The sequence below is a fragment of the Dendrobium catenatum genome, unplaced genomic scaffold (genome assembly GCF_001605985.2).
Source record: "Dendrobium catenatum unplaced genomic scaffold, ASM160598v2 fragScaff_scaffold_913, whole genome shotgun sequence".
Classification (NCBI taxonomy): domain Eukaryota; kingdom Viridiplantae; phylum Streptophyta; class Magnoliopsida; order Asparagales; family Orchidaceae; genus Dendrobium; species Dendrobium catenatum.
This window is the reverse complement of record NW_021319375.1, coordinates 617,023-634,171: the sequence shown is the minus strand read 5'-3', so window position 1 is coordinate 634,171 and position 17,149 is coordinate 617,023. Positions and strand designations below refer to the sequence as shown.

General features: G+C 32.3%; 1 protein-coding gene across 1 annotated transcript; it reads right to left on the bottom strand.

The window, feature by feature from the left end:
- Positions 1–1,603: 1,603 nt before the first annotated feature.
- LOC110109462 (equilibrative nucleotide transporter 3) lies at positions 1,604–8,911 on the bottom strand. Its single transcript, XM_028697341.1, has 8 exons — positions 8,772–8,911; positions 7,374–7,437; positions 7,175–7,279; positions 5,924–6,079; positions 5,685–5,828; positions 5,556–5,632; positions 2,862–3,120; positions 1,604–1,971 (listed from the first exon to the last, which is right to left on the bottom strand). Exons 2-8 carry the CDS (start codon positions 7,413–7,415, stop codon positions 1,864–1,866), a joined length of 891 nt encoding a protein of 296 aa, XP_028553174.1. The 5' UTR covers positions 7,416–7,437; positions 8,772–8,911; the 3' UTR covers positions 1,604–1,863.
- Positions 8,912–17,149: the final 8,238 nt, after the last annotated feature.

Sequence of the window (17,149 nt, the reverse complement as noted above, 5' to 3'; positions counted from 1 at the left end):
AGAGCGGCAATTCCTGAGCCCGTGGCTTTATTGTCTCCCTCATCCTTCTTGGTTTCTTCTTGTCCTGGTTTCTTATTTTCTTTATTTGCATTTGTTTTCTTTCTCTTATAGAATTAGCAGGGGGTTTTTTGTTTTTCGCCCCTTTTTGGATCTTGGTTTCTTTGGCAAGATCTTTTCTTTACTGTTTTTTCTTTCTTCATTACATGTAACAAGTTTATATTAATGAAAAGGGCTAAGACCATAATTTTCCCCAAAAAATATATATATATTTGTAAAGATTAATTTATTTATAATATTTATTGATAATAGCTGTTTTTATTTATTTTAAGAACAAAATTTCTTATTATATAAATTAGATTATATTCATTTCATATTTATTAAATTTACACAATTACTATCTCATGCATTTAGTATTTGTTAGTTTTGGTTGATTAGTGCATTAGTGCTTAATTAAGACTAAAATTTGATTAAAAAATAATAAATGTGTTGATTCTATAGAGCATGAAACATTGTTGTTAAATATATAAAACACAAATTATATTGTATATATTTTGTAATAACTAATTTTAATGGAGCTGCCACTGTTTATATATATTGTATTATATTCATTTCATATATTGTATATATATTGCAAAATGAGAAATTATTACGTGCAGAGTCTAGACATAGCTCACATTCCGACTTCAATGAAAGGCGGCCACATTGCCAATACACACTGTACACAATAACATGACCATTTTTTTATTGGAGTCAGGTCACATCCGGACTTCGCATGTAATAATTTATTCTGCAAAGCAGTCCCCTCCTTACATTGCTAATAGTTCTGATCATTCAAGGTAGTAGAAGGTTTTGAACTATGGGCATCCTGTCTTTGTTTTGTTTAGTTTTGCATTGTCACATAAAACAACAACAGCTATATGAATCTTTTTCCTCCATTGTGTATTTTAAAAGTCAAATTCTCTTTTAAATCAAATAAAGAAATGTAATTTCTAATATTTAAGAACCAAATCTTTTTAGGTATACCTCTATATTTCTTAACATAAACCAAATCTAATACATCTCTCGTAACTGGGTCATCAAAAGGTAGCTAGCCGTTTTATGTATTGTATTGTCACGTGTAAAAAATGTATTGACTATATAGAATAGAGGTTTCAATAAATGACATTTCCAGCCAATTCAATCAAAAAAGATTGAGTTTGGGCAGACCCGAACTTGATCCATCAACCTATTTTGACACCCCAATATAGGAAAAATTATTGTGTAAATATGGACACCGTCCGTAGGCGAATCAGAACGCACCATATCAAATGTTGGTTGTGTATCACTGCTATTTACAATTATGTACTGGGTGACATGACGAATTCTAATTTCGCCTCCGAACGGTCCAGTATCCGCACAGAATAATATCTCCTAATATAGAAGTGTGCAATATTGCTCTAATAATATACAAAATACAAGTAATATTGAATATATGTTGAAAATGAGTGTGAATAGCATTACTCATCCAGCATTATTAAAACATTAACTCTTTGAAACTTAATGAACTTTTCAAAGCACATTAAGGACAATCTTTCAGTCAATCAACAGTACCAATTGAATTTGACAATTTTGAAATGAGAATACTAAAATGAATAATAGCTGCAGCTTAAAATGTGGTATTGTATAACAAACTAATCACATTTTGATTGTAATCTGAGAAATCTGATACAAGAAATACATTCACATCCACATCTCCATTTCTTTAAATTGGGAACAATAAAAGCTCCATTCTTTATCATAGAAACACAATGATATGATAATTCCTCTTTATTTTGAGGATACAGAGTAGTTTCTGATTGAAACTACATTATCTGATCAATAATATCACCAGCCTTTGCCAATGAGCCATAGCCAATCCAATGTAACTCCTGAAAAAATGCCACCAAGAAGAAATGCAACAAGCAAATTTCCCAAAGCATTTGCCTCTGGCCCCTGCACAAGAAAGCTACCTTTAATATTATATCATGAATAAAAAATAACAGTTGAATTCATATACAACTTTTAGAATTTGAAAGTCGCTTGGCGACAAAGGTCGTTTTGTTTCATAGTAAGGCTTCATCTGGGACAACTTTCTTACTGTTTTATAAAGCAGCTTTCTGCTTTAAAATGTCTACTTCAAATAGTTTTTCTACTTTAAAATAGCTTCAAAAAGTAGATAAAAAATTGTATCAAATAAAGCCTGAGGGTTTGTTTGGAACGGCTTTCTTGATGCTTTTTAAAGCGGAATTTAGTACAAAATTTTTAACTTTTGTATTAAAAAATTATTTTAAGAAGCAGTAAGAAAGTCGTCACAAACAAAGCCCAAGCGTCCCTAAGTGATTGGATCTCACTTCCAAACTTGAGTTCTAAGTGTTTATTTGGTTGAAACTAGAATGGAACGGAGTTGTCAATCTGGAAGACTAAGGCTTCATTTGGGACGATTTTCTTTATGCTTCTTAAAGCAATTTCCTAGTACAAAATTTTTTGTACTAGGAAGCTGCTTTAAGAAATAGAAAGAAAGTCATCCCAAACGAAGACTTAGATGTCACTTTCTATTTCACTTTTTTCTTACTTTCTAATAACAATAAAATAATATTAAATAAATAATGGTCATGACTCAGGACTCATGTTTTATTTTGGACAGCTTTTTGCTGCTTTCTAAAGCAGCTTTTTAGTATAAAAATTTCGTGAATTAGAAATTTTTGTACCAAAAAGTCATTTTAGAATGTAGTAAAAAAATTGTTCCAAACGAGAACTCACACATCCGATGCATCCTGAATCGCAAGAGATATGAGAATTATCTCATCCTCTTGACAGTCACATATGTTAAGAGAAACACTGACCTTATAGCCTTTGGGTGCTGTGGTGAGAACACAAACGGTCAGATGGCCATTAGTCAACCCCAACACTGATGTTAGCATGATCATCCAGCCTTGCCCTCCCTTTTTAGCAGTGAAGTAGAATGCAGGAATGAATAAGAAACGAGAAAGAATGGCGATCATAAGGCCTTTTCGAGATTCTATACAGATACATTTTATAAGAGGTGTGTATCTTCCAATGAGATCAAACACATTATACATTGTAATCAGCACAAGAACATACCTGAACAATAACAATATCTCTTTAGTTAATATCATAAAAAAGTATGTAAAACAACGAATATTATTAGGGAAAGACCAAAAAACAGCTATGATTTTATGTTATATGATATTTTTTTTCATTTGAATTGCTTCTGATTGTTCAGAGTGATGGTGAAATAGATGGGGATATTCTCAGCAGAATTCAAGTTGGATGGTTGAAGTGGAGGAACGCATCGGGCTTGTTGTGCGATAGGAAAGTCCCCTCAAACTTAAGGGAAAATTCTATAAGATGGTTGTGAGACCTACAATGTTTTATGGTGTCGAATGTTGGCCATTAAAAGAGAAGCATAATACTAAGTTAAGTGTTGCAGAGATGAGGATGCTTAGGTGGATGAGTGGCTTTACCCTTAGAGATGGGATACGAAATGAGCGTAAACATGAAAAGGTTGGAGTAGCTCCAGTGGAAGATAAAATTATATAGAGTCGTCTTAGATGTTTTGGTAACATTAAACGGAGGCCTTCCGATGACCCGGTTAGAAATGTTGAGGTATTAGATTTGACTTATGTTAAGAATGGTAGAGTTAGACCTAAAAAGACTTGGTGAAAAAATACTATAAATAAACTTTTTCTTCAATAAAAATTCATAGTGCTTGGTTGTGATTAGTAAAACTTAAATAATAGAATTATTATTTTTTAATCCAAATTTAATGATAAAATTTCATGGGTTACAAAAACATCTCAATTCATCATTAAGAATTGCACTAAGTTTTTATTTAGAATCTTGATGGCAAAGCTCCCCGCAGTAAATTATTAGAAGCTTACATGTTTTGAGGAGTCTACAAAGAAGAAGTCTTGCTAAAACTACATGAAAATGTAGGATAAAATCGTTAAAATTTGCAAAAGAAAAGGGGGAGGATTTTAGATCAATTCACCAATCTTATGGGATGAATCTAGGGGTGTAAACAAGTCGAGTCAAACTCGAATCACCCTTGACTTGAGCTTGATTAATTAACTAAGTTTAAGATCAAGTTAGCTCACGAGCCAGCACATTTATTATGAAAGAAAAAATAATTATGATTTCAGTAATTATTATAATAAAATGATAAAAAGATTGACAGGTTAAAAGAAAAATAATAAATAATCTTGAATTTAAGAAAAAAATAACAATTTTGTACTTATCTCGAGCAAATGAGACGAGCCAAGGTTAATTCATTAAGCTCAGTTCATGAGCCATTTATCGAGCCGAGTTCAAATTGGCTCATGAGTAAGCTTGACTCACACCCTTCTTCTGCATCTCTTTCTCTCTTCTTGAAGTTTGACTATGAGGAAATTTAAGGTAAGAAAACCTCATTCCATCAATTGAAATTAAAGTGTGGGAAGTGTCGTTCAGCCAGTGGTTGGTGGGCCAGGCCTGTTGCATTAGGTCGGGGTCGTATAGTAGGCCCATTAGTGTAGTAGGCTCATTAGTGGTCTTTACAGGACATTTCAAGATCTCAAACTAATTTTTGACATTCTAAATTCGATTTGGGTACTTTTAGACTCACAAAAAAATTCATATAATAACTAATGCGTAATAATTTTTAGATTTCAAAGTAATCAAGTGTTTGGATCACACACATCAATAAGTGATTATATGATCATTCAAACTCAATTTACAATAAATATGTAGTCAATATAGTCTTTTTTGAATGAGTCCAACAAAGAATAAATCTAGCACTCATAAAATAATTAAAATTATTTTTATATCATTTGGAGGATTAAGAATTCACCAAATTTTGTTGTGTTGATAATTAAAATAAAGATTTTGATGAGATGGAACCAATGAGCTCGTGATTCATTCGATTTTGAGTTCATTTAGGCACTAGGATGTTCAAAAAATAATATTAAAGAATAAATGTGATCATTTTAAACTCCTTCATAAAGTATTTAGAATTATTGTAGAAATGATCTGAATATTCCTTCTAAAAATATATGAATATGTAATCTTATTCTCACACATTTAATGTCCAAACTTATGTTTTTTTCGTTGTTGTTGCTCCTTAATCCACCCTCAGGTTTAGGCGGCAATCACATCATCCAAATTCCAACACAACTTTTAACTTTGACATGTGTTGAAATTACCGACCTATGTCGAAGACCATCCTGACTTATCTGGCATTACTTGTTGACCAATAATCATGATTTTTATTGTCCTTCAACTATCACTGATGATCATTATTGCCCATTATCCGTTGTTGACTGACAAGAATAACAATTGTTGCATAGATCCAAAAAGCCACAATTTCCCATCCACTGTCAATTTATATAAACAGATATTTGTTACTGATCTTCTTATATCTATGTTGACCTCACCTTCATTGTGTTCAAGCTCAGCCATTGCACACACACCTTAGTACCAAACAACTTTCAGGATTTAACCCCCTCAAGATTTCATAATTCCAGATTTAGTGGAGCTACCAAACAGCCCCTAAGAGTAAGAGTAACAGTGACAACGAATCCCAGATGACGAGATGATCTTTGCTAAAGGACATAGACTGCGACACTCTTGTTCTAATAATTCAAACAATTAGAATATGAAGAAATTACCTGAATGAACTCAGGTTGCATAAGAGCAAGATCACCAACCATGCCCCCTTGAACATGAGCATCAGCAATACCAAAAGCTGCACTAAGAACACATACCCCAATGAAGGTTCCTATCCCTCCTCTTCCAGAGGTTGCCAAATCTAACTGTAAAATATAAAAATATTTTGATCAATTCAATTTTATGAAAGGGAAATCCTGAAGCTATATGCAACTTAATTAATAAAAGAGAATTCACTTACAATAATCACAAGCACTGTACTTATAAAGAATAGGGTATAGCCAAATAAGTTCCTTTTTCTGGTATTGAGCTTTGCTTCATTATATGCAAGTATTGCAACAGTAACAAAGGCAAAAGGCTGATAAACAATAGTAAGTACTCTTGTTGGGTGATACCTCTGCAATCAGAGAAAAAAATCAAGATAATATTTCAGTAAATCATAATTTATGGTAAACAAATACCATTTGTATAGATGCAGGGAATATTCTATTCTGTTAGTCTACAAACATAAACATCGGTGTATTTTGGAACAATGTAACATACAACAACAACATCAAACCTTTATCCCATTCCGTGTAGCTAACATAAATAATACAATTTTGAAAGCACCGGCAACAGAAAATAAGTCCAGAATTTAGTAAATTTCAGCAAAAAACTTAATTAGCAGATGATTCTAGTTGAACGTCAAATAAAAACTAAGGTTTTTTGGTTTAAAGTAAAAGGGGTGTAAAGTATCCCAAATATAGGAATTTTGAAAATATTGGCATTTGGTCTGAAGTAAAAGTAATGCAAAATAAAATTTTAAATTATTTGTAATTCACCATCTAGTTTAATTTTCATGTATTTGAAAATAATGAGATTTGAATTTCCAAAAACACATCAAATTCTATGCCTAAAGTTAATCACATGCATATATTTTACACTCATCCAAACAATTCCAAATATTTCAAATACAATACATTTAATTTACAATGTACTAACAGCCTAAAGTTAGAACTAAATAAACATTTACAATTCACAAGATGTTTAAAAAAAATTGTTGGAATGACTATTTTTTGTGGCAATATGTTAACTTACATAGCCTAATTAATGCCCTACAAAAATATTTTTTCATTTATTATTATTATTATTATTATTTTAAATGCCTTATCATAGTGAATTATGAAGTATTAGGGTAGCAAATTCCTCAATGAAACCCTACCAACATTATGAAAGTGAAATCTACAATGGCGGCATCAGAACATACATCTTAATTGGGAGAACCTTACAGAATTCTTGGTGTACTTTCTACGATTACCTTCTTTCTATTTTATTTGCTCTGAATAATTTGAATTAGATCTTGTTTAATTCCTGACATAATGTTGTATTTTTCATGACTAAAAGGACTATAACTCTAAGGACATATATATGCAAGACTGTAAAGACATTCTCACAAAATCATGACAGACGTAAGTACAAAAATAAGCAAGGAAGAGTTCAAAGAGTCGCATACCGGAAACACTTTAACGTAATAATCCTCAATAGTTAACATACTATTCCATGCAATTAGAGAACCATTTCCAAGGAACCAACAAACAACCATGGCAACAGTTCTTCCCTGGGTATTTAAAAGACAGGTAAGCACTAATTAAACAATTCAAACAATCATACAAACTTTTTTTAAAAAAATAAATCTAGAAAATTTTAAGAACCTTCTTTTTTATTGCTTCCTCGCTCTCAATTTGGAAAGTCATGATGACTTTGCTTCACCTACACCTTCAAGGATAATAAAAACACAAAGTTAGATTGAAACAATAAATTAGGATTCGTTTGAGTCTTTGAGACAACTTTTTCACAGCTTTACTTCACATATTGTTTCCCACTTCTATTTGACTATAGTTTTCTTATTGTAGTTTAGATATTTAAGGCTTCTTTTGGGAAGGCTTTTTATTGCTTTTTAAGGAAGTTTTTTAATAAAAAAATAATTTTTTTATTAGAAAGCTATTTTAAGAAGCAGTAAGAAAGCTAAGTCACATAGATAAACTTCTTCATAACTAGAGCTACTAGAGTGCAATAGATGCAAAAAAAAACTACTTTTTAACTTTTGCCTGGAGGAAAAAAAACTATAAGACTTGCAACGGGTTTACAAAATTTCACTTCTCAATAACAAATTCCTCAAATATTTTACAAAGAACTACAGTTGTCTCAAATGAACCTTAAATAAGAGCTTTGCTTTCTAATAGGAAGGCCAACAAACTCAAATTTAAGAATCTGAACAAGGATTTGGTAGATCAAAACATGCCAAATGGAAATTTGAAACATATATAGCATTAAAAAAGATGAATACTTCAGCAAAACAAATTGAAAACAGCTTATTTTTTTGAAAAAAAACGTTTGATTTTCAACAAAAAAAGTGGATAAATAAACCTCATTAACAGTAAATCAAACAACACAAAGGTTAAGATAGAACAGAAGACTTCATTATTTTCAATGCCCAGAGGAGCTGCTTGGTGGCCAATTTAGCTAGGATTTAGGTGGCCAATTTAGCTAGGATTTAGGCTAAATATAGCTAAAAAGTTTTTTTTAGCCACATAAATCATACTATCTTCTTCTATCTCACTTCCTTCCCTTGTTAATCTAAATCCTATCCGAAGTAGTATCTAACAGATTTAAATCACTTCTACTCAATGTGCCTCTTCTTCTCATTCATTTAACCCCCAAATCTTGAAAATATCTGGCAAACAATTTACCAGAATTTAACCAAAACTAAAAATCTAACATCACAAAGAAAATTAAGGGTTTAAAACCGCCTGGATTTACTAAATCTGGATTTAAAAAAATTACTGAATCCTACTTGTAGCATAGAACTCCTGCAAGATTGGACCTAAGCTCTGAAGGAAATTTGTGAGAAGAAGCAAATAAATAATTCTCTTCGAGGATTGAATCCCTTCAAAGATTCAGAAACAATTGAACCAGAAAACATAAGCATTCAACCTCACAATTCTAAGAACATTTAAAGAAAGGGAAAAAAAATTGCAAGACAAGTTTATATGCATGCAGAATTAACCATTAAAAAACCAAACAGAAAAGTTTTCAGAGAATCCTCAAACCTCAATTTCAAAGGAAACCCAACAAGAAAACCAACAAAACTTTTTAATGAAATACATTCCCTGTCATTTAACTGAATAAGAAACATCAATCTACAAAACTTCCAAATTCTTTCACAACAGGACAAAGTTATTGGAATAGTTCTTACGGAACAGAAAGCTTCAATGGTTTCCACACTCTATCAAAATGGACTATTTTTAAAGAAAAAAAAAATGATGAGCTCTCTATCTCTCTCTCTTTCTCACACACGCATGCTTTTTTGATGCAGATAGGAGGAGAGACCCGCGAAGAAGACCTAAAGCCACAAAGCTAAACAATCCAAAAAAAAAGGAAAAATGAAAGATTCCCACATCGCTGAAGATTCAAAGTTTCAAACTTTTTAGAGAAAAAGGAGATAGCTAACCTTAAGAGATTAAAAAGAGAGAGCTTTGGTTCTGTGGACTGAAGCCGGAGTTGAATGCCGCTATGGTAGAGTATATACAGGAATCCATACAACCTTCTCCTAAAAGCTATCATAAATAAAGGAAGACAGAGCAAGTCGCTATATTTTCGTCAATTCAAATCTTGGAATTTTAAAAACTTTTAAATTCCTTATATAATTATATTATCAATATATTAAAATAATGAAGCCAGAGTTGGCCAATACTTAATTAAAAAAACAAATTTTAAAAAGTAGTTGTATTAACATTTAAATTAGCTGTAGGAGCATCATGTTAAAATAGTTTAGAAAGGATCAAATTAATTAAATCGTTTGGTGGCGTTTTCAGAATGTACTAGTTGGTTTGGTTAGTGCATTTTGAAAACGCTACCAAATGATTTAATTAGTTTGCTCCTTTTTAAATTATTTTAAGATGATGCTCATATAATTAATTTAAATGTTAATGCATCTCCTTTTTAAAATTTGTTTTAATTAAAATTATAATATTAGTAATTTTTCAATCCCTCTTGTTCGATTTTTGTATAAAACCAAAGAATTGGAGCTGCGTGTTAAAGATGGTTATTGGTTAGAGGTGTCAATTTATAACTCGAATCTAGAATCTAGAAATCTCTTGTTCAAGTCTTTTCAAGTTTGAATTTCAATAGTAAGTTGTTTAATTATAACCTAGAGAAATTATTACGTGCGGACAACAGTTATAGAAGCTACGTCTGGCCTACAATGAAAATATGCCGCGTGGACTAAGTATTACTATGAATTTAACTGTGTATTATTATGAATTTAGCTGTGTATTACTGTGTATTATTATGTATTAGCTAGTACACAACAATACACATCTAATAATTGATATTTTATTTATTTAGTATCACTATTTAAAAAATAATAATTAATATTTTATTGGTTAATGATAATCTTATTAATAAGCTAATTTTAACTTGGTCACAAATTTACTTTAAAAAAGGTGCACTGCCATGTACGGTACAAATTCTTTTGTTTTATTTATCTCTGAATTATTAGTGTGCTAAAATTGAATTAGTAAAAAAATAATATATTTATCTCAAAATAAATTTAATATTTTTAAGATCCAAATTTGTTAAAAATTATAGAGAATATTACGATCAATTTTTTTTTTCCTAAAATAAATGATGTATATAGAAAGAGATAATCAACGTGGATAAAGGGCAAAAAATTGCAAGGTGCATATTTGTAAGAAAAAAATTTGCATGATGCTTATATTCATAATAATAATATAATTTATTTCGAATCGAACGGCTCGACGAGACGAATCCAACGAGTCCAAGATCGTCGAATTCCGACATCTCTAAGACCTTCAAATGTCCAACAAAAGGTGCACGATCGTAAGATTCAAGATCGACCGTCCATTCAACCACTCCCAATAAACCCTTGATCCTCCACCTATTTACGGGCTATGTCATTCCCCAAAATCTATAAATAGAGCCCCCTCTTCTCTTGAAAGAGGACCCCCCAGAGCTTAAGGAAAAAAGAGAGAGATTGGAGATCGCTCTTAAATGGATAAAAAATGTGGATCTAAACCTAACATGTCAATAACCTGAATGATATGAACCCAACCCAATAATCATTTTTTATTAACAAAATTTTTGTAACTTATCAATTATAGAGTTTAGATTAATTAATCAAACATAAGAAAAGCACACCAAAAGCAAAAAAAAATAAGGCGAAAAAGGGTTATTATTGGGTCTGAGATCAACCCAAACTCGACCCGCCCAATTAAATCGATTAAAATTTCAGGCTCAAAACTATCCCATTTATTAAACGGATCAACTGAGAGGTTCATATCTATTTATTATACCAATTTATTTATTAATGCCCCAATAATTTTTATATTTATTATATTTTTTATTAGAATATTTAATCTAATTTGTCTCATAGTCATCATTTATGCACACTTGCTCTTCTTAGATTTATAACTCTTGCTCCCAACTTTAGCCTATTAATTATTTAAAAATTTATAGCACCATTGAGAGGCAAATTGATGATAAATAATTTCATCTGTGTGCATGGCCGGGGACTTATTTATTTAATTTTTATATTGTTAGGACTTAGGACTAAGTTTTATTAATATGATTGGCATTGCCCAATAAATTATTACTAATTAGTTTTAATTATCGATCAATATTATATAATTTTTTAGTATAAAATTTTCTAATTAAGAAATTTTTTATAGTAGAAAGCTGATTTTAGAAGTAATAAGAAAGCTGTCTAAAACTAAGCCTTAGCATAAGAAGAGTTACTTGCATAACAATCAAATAGTAGTTGGTTTAGCATGAGAAACATTTGGGGTCATTAAGTTTTTCATAGATTATCAAGAGATTTAGTCTTCGTTTGGGACGGCTTTCTTACTGCTTCTTAAAGCTACTTTCTAATACAAAATTATTAGAATATTTAATCTAATTTGTCTCATAGTCATCATTTATGCACACTTGCTCTTCTTAGATTTATAATTCTTGCTCCCAACTTTAGCCTATTAATTATTTAAAAATTTATAGCACCATTGAGAGGCAAATTGATGATAAATAATTTCATCTGTGTGCATAGCCGGGGACTTATTTATTTATTTTATATTGTTAGGACTAAGTTTATTAATATGATTGGCATTGCCCAATAAATTATTACTAATTAGTTTTAATTATCGATCAATATCATATCATTTTAGGGAAATTTACATCCATACCACTTTATAACATTTTATTTACATATCTAACACCTAAAACTTTAATATCACATGCATACCACTCTATATTATTTTAATTTCAAGTATACCACTTATATTTCTTTCCTACCACTCATATATTTCATTTCTACCACTCATATTTGGTATGAAAATGAACTATGAGTGGTATGTATGTAATATTAAAGTTTTAGATGTTAAATATGTAAATAGAGTAGTATTAAGTGGTATGTATGTAAATCTCCCATAATCTTATTGTCTCGGGTCAACCGGGTTTTAACAATAGAGTGCTATGATGCCACATCATCTAAAGAATTTGAGTAGCTACCATAATCCATAGGCTACCTCCTATCAAGTGAGTTAGGCTTTATTTGGAATAGCTTTCTTATTACTTTCTAAAGCAGTTTTTTAGTATAAAATTTTCTAATTAAGAAAATTTTTATATTAAAAAGCTGCTTTTAGAAGTAATAAGAAAGCTGTCCTAAACCAAGCCTTAGAATAAGAAAACTTACTTGCATAACACTCGAATAGTAGTTGGTTTAGCATGAGAAATGTTTGGGGTCGTTAAGTTCTTCATAGATTATCAAGAGATTTAGGGTTAGTGCTTTCATCTCTAATTGAGGCTTCGTTTGGTACGATTTTTTTATTGATTCTTAAAATGAATTTTTGTATTAAAATTATGTTTTAAGAAGCAATAAAAAAACCATCTCAAATGAAGCCTGAAGTGAATATCGAATTTTTATAATCTTACTTATATGGTAAATAATTTCAACTGCAAAGAGCGTAATATTTTTTTTTTCTTTTTGATTTTTTTGATGTAAAAATTTTGATGTATTGTATAGCCCACGTGATAAAATTTTCATACAAAAATAAGACGAAAAATTATTATTTTCTTCTATTATCACAAATATTGTCATACTCTTTATCTATATCAAACAACTTTTCACGTCCTTCCGTTTATATTCATTTGCTTTTGATTTTTGAATATATTATTGTAAATTCTATATAGCATAATCACATTAAAATAAATATATTAAACAATTAGTAAAGTTTATGATAGTGCGCATTATTTTTGACAAGTTCCCAATGGGGACTTCCACATGGCAATATCTCAATGTGGGTGCCGTTAGGGGTGAGAAAGCTTTTTTTTTATTTTTAGTTTGCTAATATTTTGCAAGAACTATAGTTGCTTAGTTTGGTTGGTGGACGAGTACGGTTAAGAACCCTCCATCCCATGCTCAATTCACCTCGAGCTATAGCACCTCTTAAGTGGGACACAATCAATTGCGGGTTAGGAGATTTTTGTGGTGGGTGCCTTTTCTAAGTCAACCGAAGATTAGTCACGACGCCGAGCTCTCTTTTAGAGGTGATAGCGGGATGATACCCCGTTACAAAAAAAATTGCAACGAGTAGCTTCCCCACTAGCTTTGGATGGAGTTAGGATAGAGGTGTCAACAAATGATCCCATTTAAATATAGCATAAAAAAATTTGGGTTGCAGTTGACCCGTTTAATAGATGAGTTGGATTTGGATCTAGAATTTTGACCCATTTAATAAACTGAACAAGTTCAGGTTGACCCACCAATCCAATTTTGATCCGAAACAACGGTTTTATGAAAAAAATCCACTTCCCCGCAACAAATTCTCCGCTTAGCAAAATAACTTTAAAATGTTTTCAGCACACATAAATTTATTTTACACTATATTTTTTTATTTTATATTCTTTTTCAACAAAACAAATAACCCTTTATTGTAAATTAAATGGATAAAAAATTGGTCATATCTTTGATAAAATAATATTAAAGTTTTTTAAAGAATTTAAAGATAAATATAATATAGGTTTTAATTAATTTTAATACATAAATATTGCACTTCAAAATATTTTTATTTAAATTTTTTCTTAAATAATTAAATAAGTCTATAAAGTAGAGTGGCACATCATGTAAAATTATAATTAGATTATCTATTCAACTTTTTTATCATTACATTTGATTTGGAATTTGTAAATAAATATTATTGCGTCCTGGAATATTCGCGGCAGTAGAGAAATATATAGTTTAACGTCTTAACACTGTACGAAGATCCATCACACAATTAGAAAAGCGAGAGAGGGTGTTGCGTTCATAAGAGACACCAGAGTTTTTATGTGGAAACCCAGAAAAAGGGAAAAAAACCACAATGCCTCGCCCAATTTGAATGAATCCACTAGTATTTGCAGCTGATTACAAATGAGGCCCTTCCTTCGGAGAAAGCCTTGCTTGATGTTACAAATGTATATCATATAGAGTGTATTACATTGTGGGAGTTACAATATGTACATGTTTGTTTAATCGGCATGGTCATAGTCGATAGAATAGAGGTCGGAAAGACCGTTGTCTGATGATGGAGGTCGGAAGGACCATAGTCGGCAGGAGACAAAGGTCTGAAAGGCCGTAATTGACAGGAGACCGGGGTTAGAAAGATCGTTGTCTAGTGATGGAGGTAGGAATGACCAAAGTAGGCGAAGGAGGTCGGAAGGACCGTAGTCGACAGGAGACATGGGTCCGAAAGACCGTAGTTGGCGGGAGACCGGGGTCAAAATGACCGTTGTCTGGTGATGGAGGTCGGAAGCACTATAGTAGCAGGGCGATACTTCAGTAGAACTACAAGCATCAAGTGGTGGTCCAGTAGAAGTTTGGGCCTCTGGTGGTGGTCCAGCAGAAGTCCGGGCATCACATGGTGGTCTGGCATAAGTCTAGGCCTCTAGTGGTGGTTCAGTAGGAGTCTGGGCCTCAGGTGGTGGTCATGTATAAGTACAAGTGTCACATGGTGGTCCGGCAGAAGTTCATGCCTCTGGTGGTGGTCCGGCAAAAGTCCGACGTCACGTGGTGGTCTGGGAGAAGTCCGAGCCTCAGATGGTGGTCCGGCAGAAACCAAGGCCTTAACTCATGTTCCGACGGAAGTTCGGGCCTGAGGTGGTGGTCCAGTAGAAGTTCAAGCCTCAGGTGGTGGTCTGGAAGAACCCAGGGCCTCAACTGGTGCTTCGGCGGAGCTTAAGGCCTCAAGTGGTGGTCCGACATAACAACGAGGTTAGGCGGTGGTCCGACATAGGCGGGGGCCTCTAGTGGTGGTCTGACGGAAGTCCAGGCGTCAGGTGGTGGCATGGTGGAGAAACAATGTCATGCGGTGGTCTGGCGGAGGTGAGGGTCTTAAGTAGTGGTCCGGTGAAGCAACGATGTCAGGCGGTGGTCCGGCAAAGGTGAGGTCCTCAGGTGGTGGTCCGGTGAAGCAACAACGACAGGCGGTGGTCCGGCGGAACTCAAGCGGTGGTCGAGAAGGAGCTTCTTCCTTCTCTTCCTTCCCTTCTCTTCTTCTCTTCTTCCTTGGGTACCTCCTCTTCAAGAGGAATGAGGGGTCTATTTATAAATTTTTGGAGTGGCATGGCCCGTAAATAGGTGAGAGATCATGGGTAAATGGGGAGTGGTTGGATGGACGGCCGATATTGAATCCCTTCATCATGGACCGTTAGTTAGACATTTGAAGGTCTTAATGATGTCATAATTCGGCGATCTTGGGCTCGTTGAATTCATCCCGTCGAGCTGCTCGATTCGACTATAAGACGTTATGTTTGGAAACCGCTTGGTAATCCAAATTGTGGTTCAAACTTCCTAATAGTACTTCGGGTCCTTAATTTGGACTCATTTGGGCTCAGATTGAGTTGAATTAGGTGTCGTTGGGTTCATATTTTCGAGACGTTCAGTTTGACTGTAAGTTTGCTGAAATCGGAGTTTGGATGATCCAAATTTTAATTTCGGTAGTTTCCAACTTGATTTTGCACTGAGATTCGTGCTCGACAAGATAATTTTTTGATGATGTATCAAATATGATATATATTTTTTCCCAATAATGACATCAAAATTAATTTCTTAATTTAACGCTAAAAATTTTTTGTCTAAAAAATTATAAGAAAAATAAATTTATTTAGTTAGAGGTTGTGTGAAATTAATAATATTTAATATTTTTTAAAATAAAATAAAATAAAAAACTTACAGCAATACTTCTTAACAAAATTATAAAAACTCGAAATTGAACAAAGCTAAACTGGTTTTGTGTGTGATTTGGGCTCTAGCCTCTTGGGCCCAAATAGCAGGCCCTGGACCGAATGTGCTTTTATTAATTGTTATGTCTTAGAAGAAAAAAAAAAGTGTTTACTTTAAGCTTTACATGAAAAAAATTTCTAATATTTTATCTAAATGAGATTTAATAAAAGATTAAAATAATGTAAGGATAGTCTCATATAAGTTGTTAAGACGTGTTTAAAATTTATTTATTTTTACTTTAAGATTAGTGCGATGTAATTTTTTTTAATATGTAACACTAATCTCAAAGCAAATCTAATAGTTTTCAAGCCTAGTGTGATGTCATTTGTATTAAAAGGATATATGACACATTTTTTATATATACTTTAAAAAAATTATATTATTATAAGCTTTTAAATATAGTCAATTTTATTGGCATATTTCTAGAAATTTTTGATAATATATAATGATATAATTTTTTGTTAGGAGTCTAAAAAACTATTAGAATAACTTAGAAATGAGTGTGATACAAAGTTTTCTTATGTAAGACTACTCTTCGAAAAAAAAATCAACTATTTTAAAGTTCATTTATATTAAATTTATGTCGTAATATTAGGCAATCAAAGCTCATTTAGAGAATCATCCTCATGCACATCAAATTCCTCCCCAACATCCCAATTAGGAGAGGAATCACACTCAACTAACCAATCTCCTTGATCCGCACCAATATCCTTCGATTTAAATTCCAAAAAGTGCAAGCAACACATCATTAGCAACAAGGGAACTAGGTACAACTATGAGAGGCGCTTCAACATTCACATCCACATTAATAGACCGTAAAATAGGATCAATAGAAATGCAATGTGGCAAATTAGAAACATTAACATTATCCCTATGGATAAGTAGCTTTAGGATTTAGAATATCCATAGAATCATGACCAACAACCTCCACATTATCCACATGAGCTAAATTTGTATTATCCAAGATAGTATCAGTAGGCTTAAAAATGTTTATAGGAACCCTACCAATATTTAACTACTTTAATGGCCTCAAAATCTAGTAATATTAGGGCTTGCTGGATTCTTCTCATCAGGCTGCTCATTTTACCTTTAAGCATATAAGATTTGAAGACCGTTTGGTCATCCAATTAATGTCCCAAGTTTTCAACTATCTTT